The sequence below is a fragment of the Xyrauchen texanus genome, chromosome 18 (assembly GCF_025860055.1).
Source record: "Xyrauchen texanus isolate HMW12.3.18 chromosome 18, RBS_HiC_50CHRs, whole genome shotgun sequence".
In the NCBI taxonomy this organism is placed as follows: domain Eukaryota; kingdom Metazoa; phylum Chordata; class Actinopteri; order Cypriniformes; family Catostomidae; genus Xyrauchen; species Xyrauchen texanus.
In genome coordinates this window covers 15,250,274-15,275,965 of record NC_068293.1, presented here as the reverse complement: position 1 = coordinate 15,275,965, position 25,692 = coordinate 15,250,274, and the positions used below count along the sequence as shown (strand labels likewise).

Sequence of the window (25,692 nt, the reverse complement as noted above, 5' to 3'; positions counted from 1 at the left end):
TGTATGTTTAACTGTTGTGTTCTTGACCGCAGTGCATGGCTGGAAACACTTACTTTGTTTTCTCCTTTCAGGTTACAGCCTCTTTGCATCAAGAGCTTAAGAAAAAAGGAAGTTGTCAAGATCACTGCTGGAGCAAATCACTCCTTGGCACTGACAGCTCAATGTCAGGTAGAAAGGGACTTTTAAATATGTCACCATTTGATTTTAGACTGTGACTTAAGAATTCTTCAATAAAGAAGCCTTGAACAAAACCACTTACAACATTTGATTCAGAACAAAAAAAGTATCCAAAAATCTGTGTGTGCGTGCGTGCATATGCATGCGTGCCTGTGTGTTTAATGTATTTTCTTAACAAAAATCATTACAACATCCCAAATAAACAATTACCATTAGTTAGTGAATGTTGTCTAATTTAAAGGGGTCATGACATGCCTTTTTCTTCTTATTTGAATATGTTCCTTGAGGTTCACTTCTAATATTTGTCAGTCATGTATTTGTAAAACATAATAATTTTCCATCTTCATCAGAAACACTTGGTTTTGGTGCTTCTTCTCTGTTGTGATTTGCTGTGTGCTCTTGATTGACCTGCTCTCTTCTCTTGCCATCTCACTTTTTGGCTCAGAAGGGATGAGGGGAAAGTGAGTGTTGATGTGTTGTTGTGGAGGTGGTCAGATGCAAATGTCTACCATAGCCTGACATCACAATGTGGAGGAAGTAGAGAACAAGTAATTTTGCATGCATTCTTTTTGCACGATGAGGAAGTTTTGAGATGTGGAATGTCCAGTATGTTTTTATAGTACATTCACCTCTTATAAGTCAAAAGGTCATGGGAAATTTGATTCCTCATGTCATAACCCCTTTAAAAAAGGTAGCTTATGGTAGGTCTGTCTTGTAAAATGTATTAATTATTGCTAAATATCAACTTCTCTTTTGAAAGATTGTGAATGAGATGTTTATTTCTGGATCCCCACATGGTCTATTCTCTTTTCTTACAGTACCTCTTCTTGATAACAATCAGTGTGTATTACTCCTTCTCTCACAGGTGTATTCCTGGGGAAGTGACAAATTTGGACAGTTGGGTCATATGAACGCTCCCAGCACAGTTCCTAATCTTGCTAAGGTGTACTGTACACACTTCATGTTTTTAGTCAACTAACTGTATACCTTCCCTTTTAAGATCCTTGTGTAGAGAACAAATGGTATCTCATTGAAAGATTTATGCTTATATATTTTGTATAAGCATTTTGCTAAGAAAATTACTTTTTACTTAAAACAAAAAGGTGGAGTTGAGTTAGCCCAAAAGAATAAGGGAGTAGAAACCGAGCTCATGTTACAAAATGCTCTTAATTTCCACTTTTTAATACTTTAGGCTGTTGTTTAACATGTGAATGTTAGTCAGTGTTCCTGTGTATGTGGTGATAGATTTCCGACGGTATCCATGTGTGGGACGTGGCAGCAGGGCAAACTCACACTTTGCTGCTAGCTGATGGAGACTGTTATCAGCCCATACTTTACTACAGCGGAGAACAAGTGCTGGAGAACACCAACAGCTCTCATCCCCTCTCTGGGACATACACTCAGACGCCCACCCTACTGCCCTTCTGCATGAATGTTCGTAAAGTCTGATATTACCATTTTAGTTCTGAGTTTGTACAGTTGTTGGTCCTTTATAGTGAGAGTAAGCTGTGAGGATTAACCAATAGACTCAAGTTAACTAATGAGATTCTGTTTACCCACTGTCATTGTGTCTTAAAAAATGCATTTGGCCACCCTGCTTTTAAAGTTGCCATGCTTTGAGCTTTAGATAGGCAAGTCAGCTCTTTGGTACTGCTAATATTTTTTCATTAACTGGCTGCATAAGTTTGCCAATAAGTATCAGTGATTGGTTGATTTGTATGATACTCTGGAAGGTAGTTGCATTAATTTCAAAGTTTGTATTTTATTGTTTTATTTAAATACGGCAAATTGTATTGCCTTACACTAATTTGTCTATGTCCCTTGTTTAGATTGGGTATGTAAGCAGTGTGTTTGGAGGAGGGCTGAATTGTTTGGCTTTGGCTGATCAAAACGCTATGGGTTTCATAGCCACAATCCATGAGCTAGCTTCAGCCGAGAGAAAATTTTACTGCACTCTCAGCAAAGTGAAGAGCCAAATACTGGGCCCCCTACTGTCCCGTGGTACGTAACAGATTATTTTTAGGCAGGACCTGGAGAGTTTGGGTGGTGTCAGGAAAGATAAAGAGCATTTACAGTGTACACACATAGTAGTTTTGGGGGCATCTCACAATTTGTATCAAGTAATATTACTGACAGTGAAACAAGCTGTTATGCCATTTCACTTGTGAGATGTACATAATATTTTTTTTCTGTTTTTGCATTAAACTCGTTGAAAAAAATTTTCATTGGAATGTGTAGAATGTTATTGAGTTTTAGAATTAAGTACTGTTTGTATTTGTCCTGTCATTTTGTAGAGAGTTTGGCCGTGTCTCTGGGTCAGTCATCCACGTTGCTGTTTCAGGAGATGGCTGGTAGTTTCAGCAAGCTTTGCCATCTGACAGGACAGCACTCAAGATCCCTCATTGAATTCCTGCAGCAAGGCAAAGTGATAAAAACACTGGCCTTGATCAAGAACACAGCCATTTTCATAGACACCTATAAAGAGCAAGTATACAATTCTTACTTAATGACAACAGCAAGATTGATGGTCAGAGATGTACCACCCTAATGGGTCTTTAAATGATAGAATTTTCCATTAATCACTTTTATACATACTTTCCATCTCTATAATTAAACCAATTATGCTTTTTAACTCGACCCATTTAACCCAGGTACAGCGATCCAGTAGCAAACTTCCTTGTCATGGGAGGGTTCCAGGCATTGCTGAAGCCCTTACAGTACGTTGTTATGAGCAGTGTTTATGTATACAGTGTTTCTCAACTGGTTTTGCTTCAGGACTGACAAGTGGTGATAAACCTACAGTATTTATTTTATATCCTAATTTGATTATATGGTTAGTTGAGTTTTATGATTTAGCATTTTATGCATTTTTATTACCCAATTAAAACAGACCTGCAAACCATTTTTCAAAAACCACTATTTTAGAACCCCTGCATTAACACAATCTATGGGCATCATAATAACACATTACCAGTTATTTGAGGTTATAGTTGTGCAGTGAAATTTTCATAATGTGTGATATGTTCCTTCAGAGGATGCTTTGGGAAAAAATTGGAGTTGTTACAGGCATTGATGGAGTCAAAGGAGAAAAATCTGTCACCCTGTGACCTCTTAGTGAACTTGTTCTACATGCCTTTGCAGCATCTGCATGGGTATAACAGATTACTTCTGAAACTGGCTAATTGCTTTGAAGTGGTAAGAAAATGATCTATTTTCTCATTGTCCTTGGCTGCTCAATAATGGAAATTTGAAAGAAAACGCATAATATAATATTTTAATTTTTTTAGAACACTGCGGAATACCAGTGTATTCAAGAGGGCTGCTCTAAATATGAAGATGTAGCTCGTATTCTCAGCAAACAGAGAAAAGATGCTGAGACCACTTTCATTTTCTGGAAAAACTTTAAAGGAAAGAATTCGGTATGTTGCAGAATGTAATCTTATATTTATGTCACATATTCTAAAAGGGGCAGTGGTGGCTCAGCAGTTGAGGCTCTGGGTTACTGACCAGAAGGTCAGGGTCGCCACAAAGATGCCTTTGCCAAGATGCCACTTGGGCCCTTGAGCAAGGCCCTTGACCCTATCTGCTCCAGTGGCTCCATATCATGACTTAACCTGCGCTCTGTCCCCAGCTTAGTTAGGATATGGGGAAAAAAAAGAGTTTCACTGTATATGTTCAAAATGAATAATGTGTGACAAAAATAAAGGCTTCTTTAAAAAAGGCTTCTAAAAGAAAATAAATATGTTAATGGGTCTCTTCCAAAACCTAGTGAGTTGCCTTGCAGCCTCCTGCCCTCATAGGCTGCTGTTGACTATGGCAACATTCTAACTGAAATAGAGCATTATAAGAGTAGTCAGTTTATTATTATTATTATTATTTTTGATTGAATTATATTTGTAATCAAAAGGTATCTCGATTCGTCTGCTGTCTTTTTTTCAGAGCTCATCAGATTGCATTCTAGGAGAGGAAGGATATGTGCAATGCTACCTTAGATTCTGGCAAAAAATTGGTATCTTAGAAGGCAGCATAATTAAAGTACCTACCATTTGGAACAGCCTTTGTGTTGCGACGTGCCTATGGTGTCATAAAATGTTGGCACAGGAGATAGCTCACTAGGTTTTGTGTTACAAAATGCTGCAGTCAGTGTGAGAAATGAACTTTAATAAAATAATGTGCAAATATGCATTGTTATTACTTAACAGCAATTCTTTTCAAAGGCCAATTTTAGACAATTTCTGAGACAGTATAAAGAAAAATTCTATTCATAATTATTAGAAAATTCTTACAGGTTGTATGCCATAGTGACTGACAATTAAAGTAAAATAACTCTCCATTGCGAAGAAATATCCTCATTTTGATGATATTCATTTATCACCTTGGCTGTTGTACTTGTGAATGTAAATGACTGGCATTGTACAATGTGGTTAAGTTGACCGATATGCTATTTCCTTTGCATGCTGCAAGGCTAAATGGTGTCAGATGTGACCCCAGAATCTGCTGTTACATTTCTCTTTTGTTTGAATGTTTGTAAGTCTGTGGGTGGTCTGGTGGGTGCATGTGCACATGATGTATCTATGTGTTTGTATGTATGTGTTTAAGTAATCCTGTTTACGAGTCCTTCTCTTTCTCAGGAATCCCTGCGAAAGCCGTCTCGTCGTCTGGTTTGTGAGAGCGGTAATAAAGCTCTGACATTACAGTACGCTGGAAGATTCTCTGTCAGCTGGTTTATCCTCTTCAATGACGTGTTGGTTCATGCACAGGTTAATAAAGTTATTTAATGCACAATTTAACCACTCGATTGTTTTCAGTTCCCTGATTTTGTTTATTTAAATTATTTTATTTTTGTATTGTCTTTACTCATTTAGGGCACTATTCCATCAAAGAAGCTTGTGAGTATTCTTTGTTTTATTTCCTGCCTAAACAGAATTACACAAGCCCAAGGCTATGTTTGGAAAATCATACTAGCCTACAAGTCTTACTATTGCTGCTATATTTCTAAACTGGGCACAGTATGCAGTTCTTTTGCATGCATGGAATCCCTGGATGACCTACTTCATTTGCCAAAATGTGCAGTATTCAACAGAGCTTACTGTGTTAAATACTGTATCTCACAATCCATTACTGAAGTAATATCCACTTGAGTCTCTTTCTTGATTCAGTGTTTGATCAGACTGCCAAATTTAAGACCTTTATACAGAAAATTTGAATTAAAAAAAAAAGATAATATATCCAGGATAACTGGACGCCACTCCCTAAATTAAACATGCAACATGTTGAGGTCATGTGACAAACATTGCGACAACAGACTTTGCTAATTGCAAAACAGGAACAATATTTTTCCATATTTAAACAAGATAGTGGTTAATGTAACTTAATAAATTCTGTCTGTCCTCTCTATGTCTCTGTAGTTCTCATCTCACTATATCTACCCTCTCGCAACTTTATGGGTGGAGCCCATCTCAGATGAAAGTGTGGGCCTGTAAGTGACTCATCTGAACATCCTGTAATTCATTATATTTTATCTTTCATTTGGGTAGTTCTATAGACCCTGAATTTTACCAAATACTTTGTACATTTGAGTGTAAGGACACTATTCCCTAAATATTAAGCCATCAGGAATGCTGATGTGCTTCCTAACAAGTTGTGGGGGAGTTTCAATACTGTTGATATTTTTACCAAATATTATCAATCAAATAAAAAACATTTCTGTCTCTATTCTGTTCCAAATGTCATTGCTAGACTTGGCCTTAAGCTGACCACCCCTGAAGATAGCTTTGTTGTTCTGGCGTCCTCACCTTTAGAAAAGGTAATATGCTCCTTTATTTTTTTAAACATTCACTGTCGGTTCTTCTTACTTGTGTTCTGAGTCATCTAACAGAGTTTGGTTGAGTTGTTGGTATAGTTCAGTTCATTATTTGACTCTGCCCATCTGTTAGGGGAAGTGGCTGAGAGCCATTAACCAGGCCATTGATGACTTGCTTGCTGTGGGTCTGAACGGAAGGACTCATGTGTCCAGAGGCAGTCAGAAAGGTGAACCTCCTGTGTCCCGTACTGCCACCTACACTTTCAACAAAGAGGGCAGACTCAAAGATGCCTCATATGTGGGCCGCTGGCTGTTAGGCAAACCTCATGGCAAGTGAGTGATTGCATATACGTATCAATAGCAGACAGGGAGGAGTGTTTGGGAAACCTGTTTATTTTTGCAATTGGTGTTGCTATTGGTTACTGAAATTACACACATCTGCTTTAACCTAACAACTTAACCTTGTTTAACGTGGTTCGTGCATGATTGAATTCACTGTTGCAACTTGTTCTTAACTTCTTTACTGTGGTTCACATGCACGTACTTTCTGTTCTTCTTTTCCTCCAATAGAGGGACTCTGAGGTGGCCAGATGAGACAGTTTACTGTGGCACATTCAAGAACGGGCTAGAGGATGGGTGAGTACACACGGTGAATGATGGACATACTTGTGCTATCAGTTCCTTTGGCATTATATTATATACTTAGTAGTTTCTCTTTTCTGTGTCTGTAGATTTGGAGATTATATGGTGCCCAGCAAAACCGTAAACAAGTTTGAGCGTTACCAGGGGCACTGGAAAGAAGGGAAAATGCATGGCTTTGGCACATATTGGTAATGTGTGTGTGTGTGTGTGTGTGTGTGTGTGTGTATTTGTCGATATTGAACTGACTTTTAGTACCTTGATCATGGTTTCCCTGGTCTGTCTTTGCAGGTATGCATCAGGTGAGGTGTACGAGGGCTCATTTAGGGACAACATGCGTCATGGACATGGCATGTTACGCAGTGGGAAGATGGCATCTCCTTCCTCCAGTAGTGTGTTTGTGGGTCAGTGGTTCCAAGGGAGGAGAACAGGCTATGGGGTGTGTGATGACTTTAACAGGTATGCAAATTTCAGTTACCAAATAAGTAAGATATTATGTACAGTCACTGTCGCAGAATAAGCACTGACAGGTTGAACACAAAGTCAAGTCATTTTTATTTGTATAGCGCTTTTCACAACACACATTGTTTCAAAGCAGTATTACAGAAAATCATACTTATCAGAAAATTAAGCTGTGATGTCTGTCGTGTTTTAAAGTCATCATTGTGCTCATTTAAATGAGTAACGTGATTGTAGGTTATGCCTTAAAAAATTATTTGTCTTTTTGCTCTCAGTGAGCAAACCAAAGGTGACTGTGGCAAGGAACACAACTCCATCAGATTTTAGTTTACGGAGAAAAATAACCTTGGGAGAATCCAGGCTCACTGTGGTGCCAGTTCCCAGTGAGCCTTTTGTTTGGATTTTGTGTGAACTGTAGGATTAATGATTAAGTGTATTTGAAGTCCATCCTGAATGAACTGCGAAAGTGCACAAAGATGCCTTGTCCTTTGTTATTTGGAGGATGCAGGCTCTAGTTACATTAAGTTGTTGTCTATGTATTCCATTTTGAAGAAAGAGTAGTCCATCATTCTATGACCAAGATGTCGCAGGCAGTGGTTAGTGAGATCACAGTTCAGCTGGAAGTCCAAGGTACAGGAAATGGCCAGAGAAGTGGCCCATTTCTTACGATTGAGCATGGCGTCAGCAGTTCATCCCCTGTGATGTCTATCTTAGTAGATTGAAGTGATGTCTGGCTAGCATAGGCAGCAGTTAGTAGTCATCACTCAACAACACATATTAGTGGAAGTGAGAAGTATTTCCAATTTTCTGGTTCTAGTAAAACCCTAGCTGCTGAATTTTGAACCAAATGAAGCATAATTATTGAACCTGTGGGACCACCTCCCAGTAAAGCATTATAATAATCTATTTTTGAGGCCAGGAAAGCATGAATTAGTGTTTCTGCATCAGAAACAGAGAGCATGTGTCATAACTTAGCAATATTTCTGAGGTGAAAGAATGCTGTTCTGCAAACATTGGAAATGTGATTTTCAAAGGACAGATTGGTATCAAACATAACACCCATGTTCTCTACTGTAGAATACGACATGACAGTATAACTATCGAGAGTCAAATTATATTCTAGCATCTTATTTTTAGAAGTTTTTGGTCCCATAATTAAAGGTGTACTCCGTAAGGTTTTTCTCATTAAAAACTTTTATTCCTAAAGAAATTAACATAGAGCAGTGTAGTAAACAAAACGAATGACTACTGTGCATTCTTAAAGGAATAGGTCACCCTTCCTAACCTGTGACTTTCTTTGTGGAACATAGATGGAGATTTTAGGTAAGATGCCTCAGTCACCACTCACTTTCAATTTATTGAAAAAAGATGGAATAAACTTTCTGCCTAACATCTCATTTTGTGTTCAATAGAAAAAAATAAGCCATGCTAAATTGAAACGACAAGAATGTGAGTGAATGATGACAGAATTTTCATGTTTGGGTGAACTATCCCTTTAATGTTTAATGCTGTCTTAAAAAAAGAAAAAGAAAAAAAAGACAGACATAAAATGTTGACTATTTTGTGTCTACAGTGTAGACCAGTAATGGTAAGTTCATCTTGATAAAAGATATACACAAAATGTTATAAACATAATTTCCACATACACAGTAGGCTAAAGTTTGGAATAATGTACAGATTTTTCTGTTTCTGCTGTTTCGGAAGGAAATTGGTACTTTAATTCACCAAAGTGACATTCAACTGATCACAAAGTATAGTTAGGACATTAATGATGTAAAAAAACAAGCACATCACTATTTAAAAAAAGTCATTTTTGATCAAATCTAGACAGGCCCCATTTCCAGCAGCCATCACTCCAACACCTTATCCTTGAGTAATCATGCTAAATTGCTTATTTGGGACTAGAAAATCACTTGCATCAAACTCAGTTGAAAGCTATTTGGTTCGGTTTGGTAAATGATGCTTAACATTGTCTTTGTGTTTGTTTTGAGTTGCCACAGTATGCAGTAGACTGGCAATATTCAATATTAGGTCAAAAATGGCATAAAAGAAACTGCTTTCTCTAGAAACTCATCACTCAATCATTGTTTTGAGGAATGAAGGCTATACAATGCTTGAAATTGATTTCTGAGATTTCTTACAAAGGTGTACACTACAGTCTTCAAAGACAAAGGACAACTGGCTCTAACAAGGACATAAAGAGATGTGGAAGGCAGATGTACAACTAAACAAGAGGATAAGTACATCAAGTCTCTAGTTTGAGAAATAGTCACCTCACATGTCCTCAGCTGACAGCTTCATTGAATTCTACCAGCTCAACACCAGTTTCATGTACAACAGTAAAGAGAAGACTCAGGGGTGCAAGCCTTATGGGAAGAATTGTAAAGAAAAAGCCACTTTTGAAACCGAAAAAAAGGTTAGAGTGGGCAAAGAAACATTGACATTAAACAACAGATAATTGGAAAAGAGTGTTGTGGATCTTAACCCCATTGAGCTTTTGTGGGATCAGCTAAACTGTAAGGTGTGTGAGAAGTGCCCGATAAGACAGCCACATCTATGGCAAGTGCTACAGGAAGCATGAGGTGAAATGTCACCTGAGAATCTGGACAAAATGACAGCTAGAATGTCAAGGATCTGCAAAGCTGTCATCTTTGAAGTAGTTTAAGAAGTTCTGAAAATTTTAGTTAATTATTTGTTATTTTTTCAAATTGTAATAGTAATTGTTCACATTATTAATGTCCTGACTATACATTGTGATCAGTTGAATGCCACTTTGGTGAATAAAAGTCATCAATTTCTTTCCATAAGAGCAAAAATCTTTTAAAAAATTACATTTTATAAACATGCTTTCTAATTTTATCTCTCTCCAGAGGCGAGAAATACATGGGAATGTGGCTTGATGACCAGCGTCATGGAGATGGGGTTGTTATCACTCAGTTTGGATTGTATTATGAAGGAAACTTCTCTAATAGCAAAATGATGGTAAGTTGAGCTGGGGTCACTATCATGTAGGCTTAGCTAATTTAGAAGTAATAAACATTATATGCCTTCTATTACTTAAAGAATAGTTTATTGCATCTTAATTTACTCACCCTTATGCCATCCCAGATGTGTATGACTTTTTTTCTTCTACAGAACACAAATGAAAAACTAGAATATCTCAGCTCTGTAGGTCCATATAATGCAAGTGAATGGTGACCAAAATATATATGAGCTTCAAAAAGAACAAAGGCAGCATGAAAGTAATCTGTAAGAAAACATTGGTTTAATAAATGTCTTCTGAAGCGATCCAATTGATTTTGGATGAGATCAGACCAAAATGTAGCTACTTTTTCACGATAAATCTTGACTGCAGTCTCCTTGGCGATCATGATTTCAAGCTTGATTATATTTCTTAGTGCCATCTAGCACTCTACCCATGTGTGAGGCACTAGGAAGTGTAATCCATCTTGAAATCATTCAAATTCATTCAATCAATATTTTGGTCTGTTCCACACCCCCCCCAAAAAATCTCACCCAAAATTGGATTTTAACAACATGGATTTTACCACTGGAGTCGTATGGATTACCTTTATGATGCCGTTATGTGATATTTGGCCACTATTCAATTGCATTGTGTGGACATACAGAGCCAAAATATTCTTATAAAACATTTTGTTTGTGTTCAGCAGAAGAAATAAAGTCATGCTCATCTGAGATGGCATGAGGGTGAGTAAATGATGAGAGATTTTTGGGTAGGGCTGCAACTAACGATTATTTTGATAATCGATTAATCGAACGACTGGCGACCTGTCCAGGGTGTCCCCCGCCTTTCGCCCAATGTTAGCTGGGATAGGCTCCAGCCCCCCGCGACCCTGTACACAGGATAAGCGGTTGACGATGGATGGATGGATGGATTAATCGAACGATTATTTGACTGTTCTGTGGTTATTGCAATGATGAATCATTAGCTCTTAACCGATTATTCAGCTTGTGGCCTGGCTTAAAAGGTTGTATTAAATGTGATTACTAACAATAAAGAGGACAAACCATCTTTTAAAAATACTTCTAAATGACATTCACTGAATTAAAGGGAAAAATACTTTTTATAAGTTTAATTCAATAAAGAAATTCACTGCAAAATCCTATTTCTATCAAGTGTTTTTGTCTTGTTTTCCATTTAAAATAGTCTAAAAATCCTTAAAACCTGATACATTTACTTGAGAAGCAGCATATAAGATATTAAGACTTGCTTTAAGAGAATGTATCTTAAATATACATTAAGTGAATTTGTATAAAAGTAAATTTTTTTCACATGGTTATATTCTGCAAGTGCAGTAAAGACAAAATATACTTATATTCAAGATCTACTCCCTAAAAGCTAGTCTGAATATCTCATATGCTGCTTCTCAGGTGAATGCATCTTTTTTAAAGGATTTTTGATATTTTAAAATATTCGTATTTTTAATATTCTATTCAACATTCCCAGATAACAATTGTTTCTTCTGCAGTATAGTTCCTAAAGTAAATGTACATTATTTTAAATGAGTTTTATATATTTTTATTGGAAAACAAGGCAAAACAAATCATTAACATATTTTGTTGCAGTGTATAATGGGGCGAAGACTACCCTATGTCACCTTTCTGCTCACTTCAATCCATCTTTAACTCACAAAATAACAAACTCTCTCTTATTAATAAAGATGCGTATTGCCAATTTTCTTCATGATAAGAAATGCACAGTGACATATATATTATGATTCAATAAGTCGAGAGCCATCACATTATAATCTAGCTGAATTAAGCGTGCACGCTCGAGGGATGAGAATCTCCACTACAGAGTGTACATCAGCATGATGCAGTTTCAATCTCTCCCCCTCAGATCGGGACATTCGTGCAACTCATAGAAGAGGCGCTGACCGCACAGAGAAATTACAGTTTCTTGACTTTAATAAATCTATAACGCATTAAAACTTCATTAAAGATGTAACAACAGGATGTTTCCTTTAAAGAACTCGGACTCCACTTATTCCACAATGAGAGTGCTTCTGTGTTTACTTATTAATTCCCTCATACTTTGCAATCTACATCACTTGAAGCTGTTTGGAAAGTTTAGAGTGCATCTGGTCTGTGAGTTGTGTAATTCTTTCCTCAGTCAGACGTGAACTGCAGTGCTGCTCTCGTGCGTCATCAGAGTTTAATGTGATCTCATGTTATGAGATCAAACGACTATTTGACCACGAAAATTTTGTCGACGATTTTTTATTGTCGACGTTGTCATAATCGTTTCAGCCCTATTTTTGGGTGAACTATCCCTTTAACTATTCCCATTTCTTGTTTCTTCATTTCAATTCCTGAAATGAAATTCTCTCTACACTTGAATAGCTCTTTAAGTAAAGGCAAAATATGTACCATCATCTGAGCGATTTACTTTCTTTTGTCTGATACAGGGCAACGGGACTCTTTTTTGTGATGATGACACAGTTTTTGAGGGCGAGTTTTCAGAAGACTGGACTCTCTGTGGAAAGGTGATGAAATTACTGTTACCTGAGACAATACATTTTAGAAAACACATTTGTGGTTTTTGCTCAACATATATTCTATCTGAAGAATTAAACTGAAATTTATGTTCTGTGGTTTTATGTACGTAAAGGGTGTTCTGTCCATGCCTAACGGTGACTCTTTGGATGGGATCTTTGATGGTCACTGGGGTGCCGGACTGAGAGTGGCCGGAATTTTTACAAAACCCTTTGAAACATTGAGGAGAGAAATCAAGATGCCGTGAGTGTGTCAGTGACAAATAATGGATAGATAGAGGGCATAGAGGTGGACAGACAGAGATAGATAGATAGATAGATAGATAGATGGATGGATGGATAAAAAGTACGGATGGATAGATAGATAGATAGATAAAAAGGATGGATGGTTAGATAGATAGATAGAAAAAAGGAAGGAAGGACGGATGGATGACCAGATAGATAGATAGATAGATAGATAGATAGATAGATAGATAGTTAAGGATGGATGGTTATATAGACAGACAGATACTGTAGATAGAACAGACATATATGTATATGTATGTATATACTATAGATAGATAATGGTTTATTTATTTGTATTTTGTATAAATAAACTTGTAAAATAGTTTTTACTGTTGTTTTACAATCTTTGTGTAGTGTGGCTGGTCACAATGCAGTTCCTGCAGAGGAAAAGTGGAAAGCCGTGTTTGAGGAATGCTGGGGTCGACTGGGCTGTGAAACTCCATGTCAGGGAATGTACAACAAAGCCTGGGAGAACATTGCCATCTCCCTCACTGCCAGACGCAGACTGCAGAGAGATCAGTATGTGCACATACACACACACACACACTCACACATTAATGATTAATGCATTAAAAAAAGTCTTCAGTGATTTATGTTTATGTAGTCCAGAGGAGCTGAGCCGATCTCAGAATATGATGCTGGAGAGTCTTGAGGTGATACCTCAACATTTATGTCCTATTACTGCAGACTCTTTCAACAGCATACGACGATATCTTATAAAGGTGAGACTTTAAAAGGGTTAATTACACTTAGTAAATTTATTTTTGTTTTTTGTGGGAAAAACATGCACAATAATATTTCTCATAACTGTACAGCCATGGCCAAAAGTATTGGCAGTGACGTAAATTGTGTGTTTTGCAAAGTTTTCTGTTTCAGTTGTTGTGGTGTTGATTCACATTGTTTATAGATTATTGTGCAGAGTGATCAGATGCATTTTAAGTAATTGAAAAAAGCTTCATTGGCCAAAAAAATTAACTATCACAAAAACCCAAATTTCACAGTTTTTTGGCCCTGGCACAAAATGACCAGCTAACGTTTCACTAATCATATCAACGAGTACTAGTCAGGTGTAATCACTCATTCTGATTGGTTTATAAGAGCAGACTGTTTGCTATAAAAGGAGGAAAGAAGTGCTTCCAATCATTGTGTTCTTATTAGCAATGTTACCTCTAAAGATATACGTGCAGCCATCTTTGCTTTGCATCAGTATATTGCACCTGAAAGAACCATTTACCAGATCATCAAGAACTTCAAGGAGAGAGGTTCAACTGCAGTGAAGAAGGCTTCAGGACGTCCCAGAGTGTCCAGCAAGCACCAGGACCGTCTCCTCCTGAGGAGTCAGCTACGTAATCGTGTCACCACCAGTACAGTGCTTGCTCAATATAGGCAGCAGGTTGGTGTGAGTGCATCTGCACACACAGTGAGGCGAAGACTTTTGGACAATTGCCTGCTGTCAAGAAGGGCAGCAAAGAAGCCACTTCTCTCCAAGAAAAACATCAAGGATAGACTGAAATTCTGCAGGAATTACAAGGATTGGACAGCAGAAGACTGGTGCAAAGTTATTTTCTCTGAAGCCCCCTTCCGACTGTTTGGGACATCTGGAAAATTGATAGTCCAGAGAAGAAAATGTGAGCGCTACCATGAGTCCTGTGTCATGCTAACAGTGAAGCATCCTGAGACCTTCCATGTGTGGGGTTACTTTTCATCCAAGGGAGTGGGCTCTCTCACAATTCTGCCCAGAAACACTGCCATGAATAAAGAATGGTATCAAAACATCCTGCAAGAGCAACTTCTCCCAACGATCCAGGTGCAATTTGGTGATAATCCGAGCATTTTCCAGCATGATGGAGCACCATGTCACAGGGCAAGAGTGATAATGAAGTGGCTTGGAGATCATTACATTTGAAATTTTGGATCTGTGGCCAGGCAAATCCCCGGATCTTAATCCCATAGAGAACCTGTGGTCAATCCTCAAAAGGCAAGTGGTCAAGCAGAAGCCCACAAATTGTGATCAACTCCGAGCACTAATAAGGCAAGAATGGATCGCCATCAGTCAGGATTTGGCCAGAAGCTGATACCAGCATGCCAGAGCAAATTGCAGAGGTTATGAAGAACAAGGGGCAACATCGTAAATATTGACTCTTTGCATATATTGAATGTTTTTGCCAATAAAAGCCTTTAAAACTTGTGAAATACTTATCATTGTTTTCCAGTATACCATAGAAACGTGAAAAAATAATCTGCAAATTCTGAAGCATCAAATTTAGCAAAACACTAAATTCACTGCCAGTACTTTTGACCACAGCTGAACAGTGGCCATAAAAACGTTTTTGGACTCTTTAAGTCACACTTAAAGATGTATGAACTTTATTGCATTAGAATATCAAAACAATTGGAATCTGCAAATGAATGATGCTTAAACTTTTCTCAGAACATACATCACTTTTCAAAGCCATTTTTATTATTACTTTTAACCAACTGGTCCCGTGGTCATTTTGTTTTTAACTATGGGCATGTTCTACTAAGTTTGACAACCACATAGTGTCCTAATAGTGTAATGAACAGTATATCTGTTTTTTTTATCTACCTAACAAACTTATTTATATGAAATGTGCTTGAAAAATATGTTTGTGCTGTATTTCTTTCAAATGAATGCCAATTGATTTGATCTTATGTAATACAAAGACATTCATACATTATTAAGTGAGGCTTAAGTGTTGAAATGCTTTTTGTGACCACTGTAAAATAACTCCCTTCAGGCTTGTGATACCCCTCTGCACCCGCTGGGCTGGCTGCTGGAGACACTGGTCACTGTGTACAGGATGACCTATGTTGGTGTGGGCTCTAATAGACGGGTGTTACAGCAAGCAGTGGAGGAGATCCGGTCTTACCTAACACGCATATTCCAGATAGTCAGGTAGCACGTCCAGTAGGGATGGGAATCTTAAGGAATTTACCAATTCTATTTCTGATTACAACACCTCATCCGGTTTCCTTTAACAATTCCTTTTGTACTTTGAGGAATAAATATTTGGAAATAAGAAGTGCAATTCTTATGCCATTTACTGCCCTTAGTAGTCTGTTGCCAAATGTTGAGATCATTTCACAACAGATATAACAATTCAGAAATACATTTAAAACAACTCAGACTTCATAATGCAGCACATAAATGCAGTTAAAAAAATGAATCCTAATCCAACAAATAAAAACAAATTGGTAGCATATTTAAATGTGTTTTTTAAAAGAAGTGTTTTTATTAATTAGAAGTAACTTTTTAAGTACGTTTTTAAACTGACTACACTGGTCACATAGTATGTTTCGCTCTGTAGATTCAGTAGCAGCATCCCTGAATAAGAGACAGACTATTTTCGTACATTGTTCATTTGCATCAGTGGAGGAAAACATGTTTTAGAGCCAGTAACAACTGAAAGTAATGCTATCATCATGTGTTATGAATGTTATCATCGTGTCAATTCATTTGATTCTTTTATTCTTCAAAAATAGAGCCATTTCTTTAGAACTGGTTCTTGGTTCCCAACCTTAATATCCAGGCGTTTCCTGTGATTTGCAGTAGAATTAGTTCCCAAAAGCCACATTAAACAGTTTACAGGAACCAATTTTTATGTGAAGCTTTTTGTTCTTCTTTCCTTTTTACAACTTTGTGATGACATGAACTCTAGTGTAATGTAAAGATTAAGAAGTCTGTCAAGACCATTGGCTTACAAATAGAATTATTTGCCACAGGTTTCTGTTTCCTGGTCTCCCTGAGGAAGGAGGTTTCATCGTGGATTCATCCAGTTCCTCAGATGAGGGCACAGACTCTCTTAACAACAGTACACACTCAGAAACTCCCCAGCAGGGGTAAGGCAGCACCACTATGGCTGGACTTTTGTCTTGTTATTAGTATTGTTTTATTTAGTTGCTTTACTATTAGAAAAAAAAAGATGATGAACTATTATCTGAAAATAATAGATCTGTTCCAAAACCTTGTGAGCTGCCTATGTAGAAAGCATTTTAAGGCTGGTGTGTCCTTGATGCTTTCTCTCATTAATCTCTTTGACACAGTGTTTATATAGGGTAGGGCTGTAAGGATGAAAAGTGTGAGGCAGTGGGATTCCCTTGTGAGAGTATAAGATGAAGGTTCATCATCATCTTGGAATTTATTTAATTATTTATTTATTTTTGAGAACCTTGATTCACATTGTGTAATTTAGATGACTAATTTAGGTCTTAGGTCACTCAAAAACTACTAGCCAGTACAAAAATAGCTTCTGCTTTGTATAATACGGAATCGTCCTGTTTTTAAGCAAACAAAATTGCGTTCTGTAGTGAATCCATATGCGACGCTTTCTCTCATATGGCGTCTCGCCACCAAATTGCTGGGAACATTTCACATATCGAGAAAAATAGATCTGAAACAGACATCTTTCGCCTGAGTTGTGCGAGATATCAGCTGTTGCTTTAAGCGGACACTACATTTGACAGAGGCGGCCCGGGTAAAGTCACAATCAGCGCACGTCTTCTGACGTTTTTCCTTTAAAAGTATAAAACAAATATAGCATTCAAGTGCATGATATATGTTTCACTCTATTGTGATTCTAAAATACCTTGCATGCACTTATTCATCATGACATGGCATTACTTGGGATTGCATATGGCAGTGCTCGTTCTGGAAGAGAGACTGCAGCGCTTTTAATACAAAAGTACAATACATGTTTATTTAAAACACTTAATGTGATTTTCTTACATTTTCCTTGTGATAAGCACTATACACCACCAAAACGACGACTATGTGATCTAGGGAGAAACGGACAATGCTATTTTCATGATAAATGTTTTCTCTATTATAAAAACCCATTAAAATGCATGGTTGCATTAATGCAAGACATTACCAAGACTTGTAATAAGACTCTGGCTGTGAAAGGGAAAATGTATAGATATTTTTAAGCACACTAGGCATATACTATATACTGTACTATACTGTATTATGTATCATTTGTATACTGTTTACAAACTGATGAGCCCAATGTTAATTGGGAAACACGTTTTGTTGAGCTTTAAAAAATGAAAATACTTTTACAGGGAAGAAAATGCTTGACAGAAAATATTGTCTTTCTCCATTGATTGCGAATTGTTGCCTCAGTCTGTGCTATTTTTCAATTGTCTTCCTATGCAACTATGCTCTAGATGTACCTCTTTGATCGCTATGCTGCATTCATTACTTCAATTGTTAAAAATGCATGTCAAGACACCTGCGTTCTGCGTGTCTAGCTTTGTTTTAGGGTGTGGATGTGTTCTGTGTGAACGGCCCCTTAGAATGTCCTGTCAATGCAATTTTAAGGGGGGTTGTATGGTATTTGGCTGGTAGAAAGTTTGCAATCCTTCTTCTGCTGTCTAAATCCAAACCCCAGTGTATATATTCTCAGTCTGCAAGTTAAAACAATTTAAAGAGATGTTTGTTTGTGTGTTGTGCTGCAGTTGGATAGTGAGCAGCTCAAGTCTTCTACTGCCAGTCTTGTTGCCAAGGCTTTACCCCCCTCTCTTCACTCTCTACACACTGGAGAAAGAGAGAGAGGAGGAGGTGTACTGGAACTGTGTGTTACGACTCAACAAACAGCCTGATCTTGCCATCCTAGCCTTCCTTGGAGTACAACAGTAAGTCACAGAATAAAAAGTAACAAATACCAGTAATTTAATGAACAACCAAAGACCCAATCAGAATGTTCCAAACTCAGCCTTAATCGAAAGAGGTGTTTTTGTTAATTTTGAGATGTTTTGTTTTTTTGTTGTTGTTGTTTTCCAGAAAGTTTTGGCCAATTTCTATTTCTGTATTGGGAGAGAAAAAGCAGGTGACACTTCATGATTTCTAAGAAAATAATCAGTTGGCCCACATGGAATCTGAAGCTGCAGAACTCTGCAGTAAGCTTCACAGTTTTCTGTAGAATTTAAATACCAGTCAGTCACAAAGTTCCCCAAATCTTTGCCCCCATACATTTTTTTTTATTACGTATTTTGGATAATTTATGCTTTCAGCTACCAGAAAGTGATAATGCACAAAAATGCACTGCAGATTCCAGCGGAGCCTAATAATCAGTAATAGCAATGTTGCTAAGATATATAACTTTGTTTGTATTGCCCATGTTAATTTTCATTGGACAGGTCTTGCCTAACACTAAAGATGCCTGCTTTGCCACTGCTGTTGAAACCTTGCAACAGATCAGGTAAGACAGCTCTGTCTACAAGTGTAAAAGAAAGATGAAACACACCACCATTTTACCCACATTCTTATATTTGTATTTTTCGCTTTGATTCTGTAGCACAGCATTCGTTCCTTCAGACAAGTTGCAAGTGATACAGCTGACCTTCGAGGAAGTCACTCAGGAAGTGCAGGCTCTGCTTGGGCAGGAGTTTCTGTGGTGCATGGATGACCTCTTTCCAATCTTCCTCTACGTGGTGCTCCGTGCACGGTACTTTTCCAATCCTTTATACTATCATTCTGAGCTACTTTTCCCAAACTTTCAGTGCATATACACCTAATGGCAATAAAGTAATCAGTCAGAACATTCAATTTTGAGTCATCCAGCTTCTGCAAGCTTTGGAGAGGTGATCAAACAGCAACATTAGCTTTTTGTTCACAAACAACAGTTGTATCTGCAGTTCCTCTTTTTGTAATTCCTGCCTACATGAAGGATATATTGTTTGTGAATGTGCAGAATCAGAAACCTGGGTTCTGAAGTCAGTCTCATTGAGGACCTGACAGACTGCAGTCTACAGCTGGGACAGCTTGGATTCATGTTGACTACTCTCAAAGTAAGAATTAATTTACACGTGATCTTTTATCACACCACCAGCCTTCCACATCTACCGAGGCAAGAAATGATCTTATGTCTTGGGTTTCGAATATTGAGGACTGGTGTTATGAATCAAGGATTTAGTTTTATTTGGAAGGCTAACATTTATTGATATTTTAATGAATTTTAACAATATCTTCACTATCTCTATTTCTCTTTTTCCTTTACTGTTTTTCTTTTATCTCTGTCTGTAGGCCTGCTACAACCAAATTCAGCTTGAGAAGACTACATAGTGTGTTGTTTATAAGAAGTGCATTCACAGCTTTGCCAGGGAATGCCACAGGTTTATGGAGTAGGTGACATTTAAATAGATGAGGATTACAGGTCAAACCAAGATCCACTCATTTAATTCTGTTCTCAAAAGGGTGCTCAGTCTCTTCACATTCCACTCAAAGCTCATGTGCTATGCCGATAAAAACAATGACTCGTTTCAAATTTGTTTTATATATTTTCTAACAAAATGTATAACAGTAAAGTTAAAGAGAAAATTGTATTTAAACTGACTATATTCATTGAAAAGGCTGAAACAAACTTTTTTTTATATAGGAAGTCTTTCTACAACCAGAAATATTCAAGAAGTCAGCATGTTACAGTTCAGTAGGGGTGCATCAGTACTGATGCTGATACCAATATACTGTTATCTAGAGTTGCACTAATAAGGATATTTGAGGCTGATACCGATAGCAGGATTTATAACAATGCGATAGGCCAATACAGATCCTATTGCTGATCCAGTGTCCCAATACATTGTTATAAAAATGTAAAAACAATGTATTTTTGTATTATGATTAGCATTTAGAAAACTACTTTAAACTATAGCCCCAAGCTACTCTTTATTGAACTATATTGGTGGCCAAAAATATTGGCACTCTTGGTAAATATGAGCAAAGAAGACTCTGAAACAAAATCTGCATTGTTTATCATTTTGATCATTCATTCAAAAAATTCACAACAAATCTAACATTTAATTGAAGTAAACAATTGAAATAGGGGAAATTTTTCATTATTAAATATTGTTCTCCAAAACATGTTGACCATAATTATTGGCACCCCTAGAAATTCTAATGAATAAAGTATATTCCCAGTAAAGTAGTACCCAATGCCCACGGTTAAATGTGGTGCTGGATCTTTAATGTTATGGGGCTGTTTTTCTGCCAGAGGAACTGGACATCTTGTTTGGATACATGGCATCATGGACTTTATCAAGTACCAACATATAAAAAATCTAAACCTGGCTGCCTCTGCCAGAAAGCTTAAAATGGGCCCTAGTTGGATCTTCCAGCAGGACAATGATCCAAAACAAACATCAAAATCAACACACAAATGGTTCAATGACCACAAAATCAAAGTTCTGCCATGACCATCCCAGTCCCCTGACCTGAACCCCACAGAAGATTTTTGGGGTGAACTGAAGAGGAGAGTCCAGCAACATGGACCTCTGAATTTGAAGGATCTGTAGAGATTCTGTATGAAGGAAGGGTCTCAGATCCCTTGCCAAGTGTTCTTCAACCTCATTAGGCATTATAAGAGAAGACTCAGAGCTGTTATCTTGGCAAAGGGAGGTTGCAAAAAGTTTTGAATAAAAGGGAGCTAATAATTATGGCCAATGCGTTTTGGAGAAAAATATTTATTTAAACATGATATATTTACACTTAAAGGTTAGATTTTTAGATTTTTTTTTTAATGAAAGAACAAAAGGATAAACAATGCAGATTTTAATCAGAGCTGTATTCATCTGGTAAAGAAACAAGTGAGGGTCTTTAAATGAATTAACTTCTAAATTAGGGGGACAGGATTATAGACCCTCACTTGTTTCTTTAACAGATCAATACACCCCTGATATCATATGATAGATTTAAAATGGTCAATATGAACCGTTTGAACAAATTAATTCACTAAAATGACAAACTTTCCAATGCTACTTGTGAGAGCGAGGATAGTCGAGGAGATTATTTCCTCCACTGACTCTGTTATAAAGCTGTGTGTGCAACACAGTGCGACAAGTTTGACTGGAAAACATACACTGTTTTGAAAACAGAGTTACTGTAAAGAGCTAAGCTTCTGAAAAAAAGTTTCAAAAGTTGCTTTCGTACTTCGTTAAAGGGTCCTGTATTTGATGTTTAAAACATGATGCGACATGGCATTAAATGGTCATGAACAAACAAACTAACTAAAAACTGTCCTCGGATCATTATTTAACTGTACCATAAAAGTACCCCGATATTTCTTTTTGGAACTATCAGTTATTGGCACAAATCTATGTTGACAATTGTTGATAGTTTATAAAAAAAAAAAAGATTCCTCTTTATTTTTTTTTATATTCCTCATCAATAAACCAGATGAGGTAATTTATCACCTCTAATGTACTATACCTGAAAATTGCAGCTGTGCTTAAAATACTGGTATTGGTATTGTATACCAAAACTGAACTACTGGTAGTCAATGTTGTAATCAAAAAATGTTATTGAGGCATCCTTTGTTATAACCATCTTCTGGTTGTGTTACTGGTGTTGTGCTTGTTGCGATTTTGCACATTATAAAGGGCTGTACTGCCTAGGATTGAATATATACTTTTTAAATACATTTGGAAGTCTTGTGATACAGGTATTATAATCTGTAACTAGAGGTTTGTTACATAACAGTGTCACTTAATCTCCAACATTTGAACATGATTTGAAATGTTTTCTGTACCCTCTGCTGTGTATTCTGATATGGGCAGTTGTGAAGAAATAATGTAGTTTATTTGAAGTTATTTCATGACTTCTGGTTATGGTGCAGTGCTGAGTAGTAGTAGTATGGTTTCACTTTCAGAAAGGTGGCTTTATAATGTGTGTAACTCTGAAACATCCAGGATATTCTCAGAAGAATAGTTTGCATTTCAACATGAAAACACTGACAGCCCAATGAAACACTATTAAGTTTTGCTCGGTTTTAATTTGAAGAAATTATAACATTGTACTCCTACTGAAGTTTATCGAAGATTTAAGAGACATATTTTTATACAGCTATTACACTGGATGGTAAAGTAATATTTTATATTCATTTCTGCTTATTTAATTTTTAATCGACATTGACTGAAAAAGTGGCATTCAATACTATGCAATAAGGGAATAAATGACTAAACCAAATGTAAACTTTAAATGACGGTTCAGAATGGAATTTTTGTCCACTGGTTAATCTTTAGCAATAATATTAACATTTTGATAATTTCATGAATGCCCTTTAAATTTATTCAAGTTAAGTCTGACACAGGTCAGAGACTCGTGTAAAACTATTGTATTGATGCGTATGTGAGTGTTCCTCTAAACGTTTGATTTTTAATATTTTAACTTGCACTGAAAGAGTTTTGCTGATATGTTATAAAGTCTTAATGTTATGTCAAGTGGTCAACTGATAGTTTTTTTTTTTTTAATGGCTAATTCTGATCTAGTCAAATGGACTATTTACACAAGTTTAAATCAAAATGTATGAAAAACATTGAAAACTGGAAATGTTTATTATCCATTGATAAGACAAAATTAAAAATTATCGGCCGATGGTGAAAATCTCAAATTTCCCCTAATTGGCAAAATAATTGGTCTGCCCGTCATATTGGTTTATCAATTGATAGGTTATTTGCCAGGCAGGTTAAAAAGCATTACCTACAAAAATCATATAGAGAAATAAGACCCCAATTCCGAAATAGTTGGGACAGTATGAGAAAATGCTAATAACAAAAATGAGTGATTTGTAAATTATATTCACCCTATGCTGTATTGAAAGCACTACAACTACACATTATATGATGTTTTAACCTGTGAATTTCATTGTTTGTTTTTTAATGTAATTTCAAATCAGATGATTTCAACACACTCCAAAAAATCTGGGACAGTCGAGTGTTGTCCACTGTGAAACATCACCATTTGTTCTAATAACACTTATTAAGCATTTGGGCACTGAAGACTGTGGAATTTTTCCCCCCATCATCCAGTATGTAGGTCTTTAGCTGCACAATTGTACAGGGTTTTGTTTCTGTATTGCGTGCTCCATAATGCATCATACATTCTCAATTGGAGACCGGTCAGGACTGCAGGCAGGCCAATCCAGCACCCACACTCTCTACTTACACAGCCATGCACTTTTAATCTGGGCAGTATGTGGTTTGAAGTTGTCCTGCTGTCCTGTGTTCTCAAAGATGTGCGATTTACCCATGCCATGGGCACGGACCACCCCTGGCCCATACAGACACTTGGCTTTTGGACCGGACACTATCAACAGCTTGAATGGTCCTTTTCCTCTTTGGCCCGGATAACATGACAGCTACTCTTCGGACCAAAAAACAGTTCCACTGTTCTAATTTCCATCTAAGATGAGACCAAGCCCGGAGAAGTTGGCAGTGCTTCTGGACAGTGTTGATGTAGGGCTTCTGCTTTGCATAATAAATTCTTAATGTGCATCTGTGGATGCAGCGGTGAGTGTTGTTGACTAACAAAGGTTTACTAAAGTTATTCCATGCCCATGTTCATGATATCCATTACAGATGAATGATGTATTTTAAGACTGTGACGTCTGAGGGATCAGAGATCATGTGCATTCAGAAATGGTTTTCGTCTTGCCCTTTTTTGTACCGAGATTTGACCAGATTCCTTGAATCTTTTAACTATATTGTGCACTGTGGAGGGTGAAATGCCCAAAATCCTTCCAATTTGTGTTTGGGGAACATTGTCCTCAAGTGCTGGATTATTTGCTGAAGCATCTGTTGGCAAGTCGTGAACGATTCTTGTTCTTGAAGAACTAGGCTGTTTTTGGAGGTTCCTTATACAGTATACAGTACTATGACACCGTTGCCTCACCTGTTTAACATCACCTGTTTCACATCACCTGTTTCACATCACCTGTTTCACATCACCTGTTTAACATCACCTGTTTCACATCGCCTTGTTATTTCAACTCGTCAAATTGTTATTAGTCTTAAATTGCCCCTGTCTCAGCTTTTTTGGAGTGTGTTGCAATCAACTGATTTCAATTATACAGTTAATAAATAGTTTTGTTAAAAATAATTTGTTTTGTTTTCCTTTTACACTTTTCTAAGCTCTGATGGTTTTTATATTCACTGTACTGTCATTGTTGACAATTATTACTTTCACCTTGCAATTGAAAATGAATTTGTAAAAGACTTGTCAATAAAGTTCTATGTATGAGAAATTAATGATTGAAAAATGATTCTGAAAGACTACTTCACCTGCCTCAATAAATTTTGTTTAACTGGGACACTAAACTGATTATTTATCCTCTGTCTTCTGTGTATTTATGCATTCATAATAATGTAAATAATAGAGATTTTATGTACCATCTATAATTGCAGGAGTTCATGGATCTCAACCCTGTTCGCATAATACAGTAAAGCAATATGCAACAAATGAATATATATTAAACAAGTACATGTACTTGTATGCTGATCTGATTTTTATTCCCTTATTATTTATTGGTCTGTTCATTTACTGTCGTTAACTGCCATACATGGGTGCTTTTAAAGAGCTTTTAATCAGTGATTGTTGGCAAGTGCTCTGGCATAGTGAAATGTGTTTATCTTTGTCTATTGTGTAATGATAATGTCAGAGGAAAATCTGAGCTGCAGGACGAGTTAAATCCTTGGATTTATTGGTTGTTGTTTCATGTCTCTTATTTTCCATTTTGACTGTAAAGTGTGTGTGTGTGTGTGTGTGTGTGTGTGTGTGTGTGTGTACAGCAAACTCTAAAAGCAGAAAGAGGTAAGGAGCTTTGAGTGGCAGGCGGTCATATGGAAGTGCTCAGAGTGAGGCCGCCCCCTCGCAGGATTAAGTGGGATAGAAAGGGATTACAATCTGTGCTTCCAGAGACATTTAATAGTAAAATCACATACATGTTGGCAGGCCAGAGGCAGCACATCACCTTCATTTAAAACACAACTTACAAATGCTTCATGGCCACCTGGTCTAAACGT

The 25,692-nt window shown here is 37.0% G+C and overlaps 1 protein-coding gene across 1 annotated transcript in view; it reads left to right on the top strand.

Moving 5' to 3' along the window:
- Positions 1 to 24,975, top strand: part of LOC127658758 (alsin-like) — a 29,485-nt gene extending 4,510 nt beyond the window's left edge. Inside the window, exons 5-33 of the mRNA XM_052148245.1 lie at positions 72 to 168; positions 1,043 to 1,120; positions 1,423 to 1,611; positions 2,007 to 2,178; positions 2,472 to 2,661; positions 2,829 to 2,894; positions 3,210 to 3,372; positions 3,465 to 3,596; positions 4,809 to 4,937; positions 5,043 to 5,066; positions 5,586 to 5,656; positions 5,917 to 5,983; positions 6,114 to 6,313; positions 6,551 to 6,616; positions 6,712 to 6,810; positions 6,911 to 7,078; positions 9,949 to 10,060; positions 12,508 to 12,585; positions 12,711 to 12,838; positions 13,234 to 13,398; positions 13,484 to 13,601; positions 15,639 to 15,796; positions 16,624 to 16,740; positions 18,358 to 18,534; positions 18,683 to 18,728; positions 19,039 to 19,100; positions 19,197 to 19,346; positions 19,593 to 19,689; positions 19,925 to 24,975. Coding sequence (XP_052004205.1) covers positions 72 to 168; positions 1,043 to 1,120; positions 1,423 to 1,611; positions 2,007 to 2,178; positions 2,472 to 2,661; positions 2,829 to 2,894; positions 3,210 to 3,372; positions 3,465 to 3,596; positions 4,809 to 4,937; positions 5,043 to 5,066; positions 5,586 to 5,656; positions 5,917 to 5,983; positions 6,114 to 6,313; positions 6,551 to 6,616; positions 6,712 to 6,810; positions 6,911 to 7,078; positions 9,949 to 10,060; positions 12,508 to 12,585; positions 12,711 to 12,838; positions 13,234 to 13,398; positions 13,484 to 13,601; positions 15,639 to 15,796; positions 16,624 to 16,740; positions 18,358 to 18,534; positions 18,683 to 18,728; positions 19,039 to 19,100; positions 19,197 to 19,346; positions 19,593 to 19,689; positions 19,925 to 19,963 — 3,358 coding nt within the window. The 3' untranslated portion in view covers positions 19,964 to 24,975. The remainder of the gene's footprint in view (positions 1 to 71; positions 169 to 1,042; positions 1,121 to 1,422; positions 1,612 to 2,006; positions 2,179 to 2,471; positions 2,662 to 2,828; positions 2,895 to 3,209; positions 3,373 to 3,464; positions 3,597 to 4,808; positions 4,938 to 5,042; positions 5,067 to 5,585; positions 5,657 to 5,916; positions 5,984 to 6,113; positions 6,314 to 6,550; positions 6,617 to 6,711; positions 6,811 to 6,910; positions 7,079 to 9,948; positions 10,061 to 12,507; positions 12,586 to 12,710; positions 12,839 to 13,233; positions 13,399 to 13,483; positions 13,602 to 15,638; positions 15,797 to 16,623; positions 16,741 to 18,357; positions 18,535 to 18,682; positions 18,729 to 19,038; positions 19,101 to 19,196; positions 19,347 to 19,592; positions 19,690 to 19,924) is intronic.
- The last annotated feature ends 717 nt before the right edge of the window (positions 24,976 to 25,692 follow it).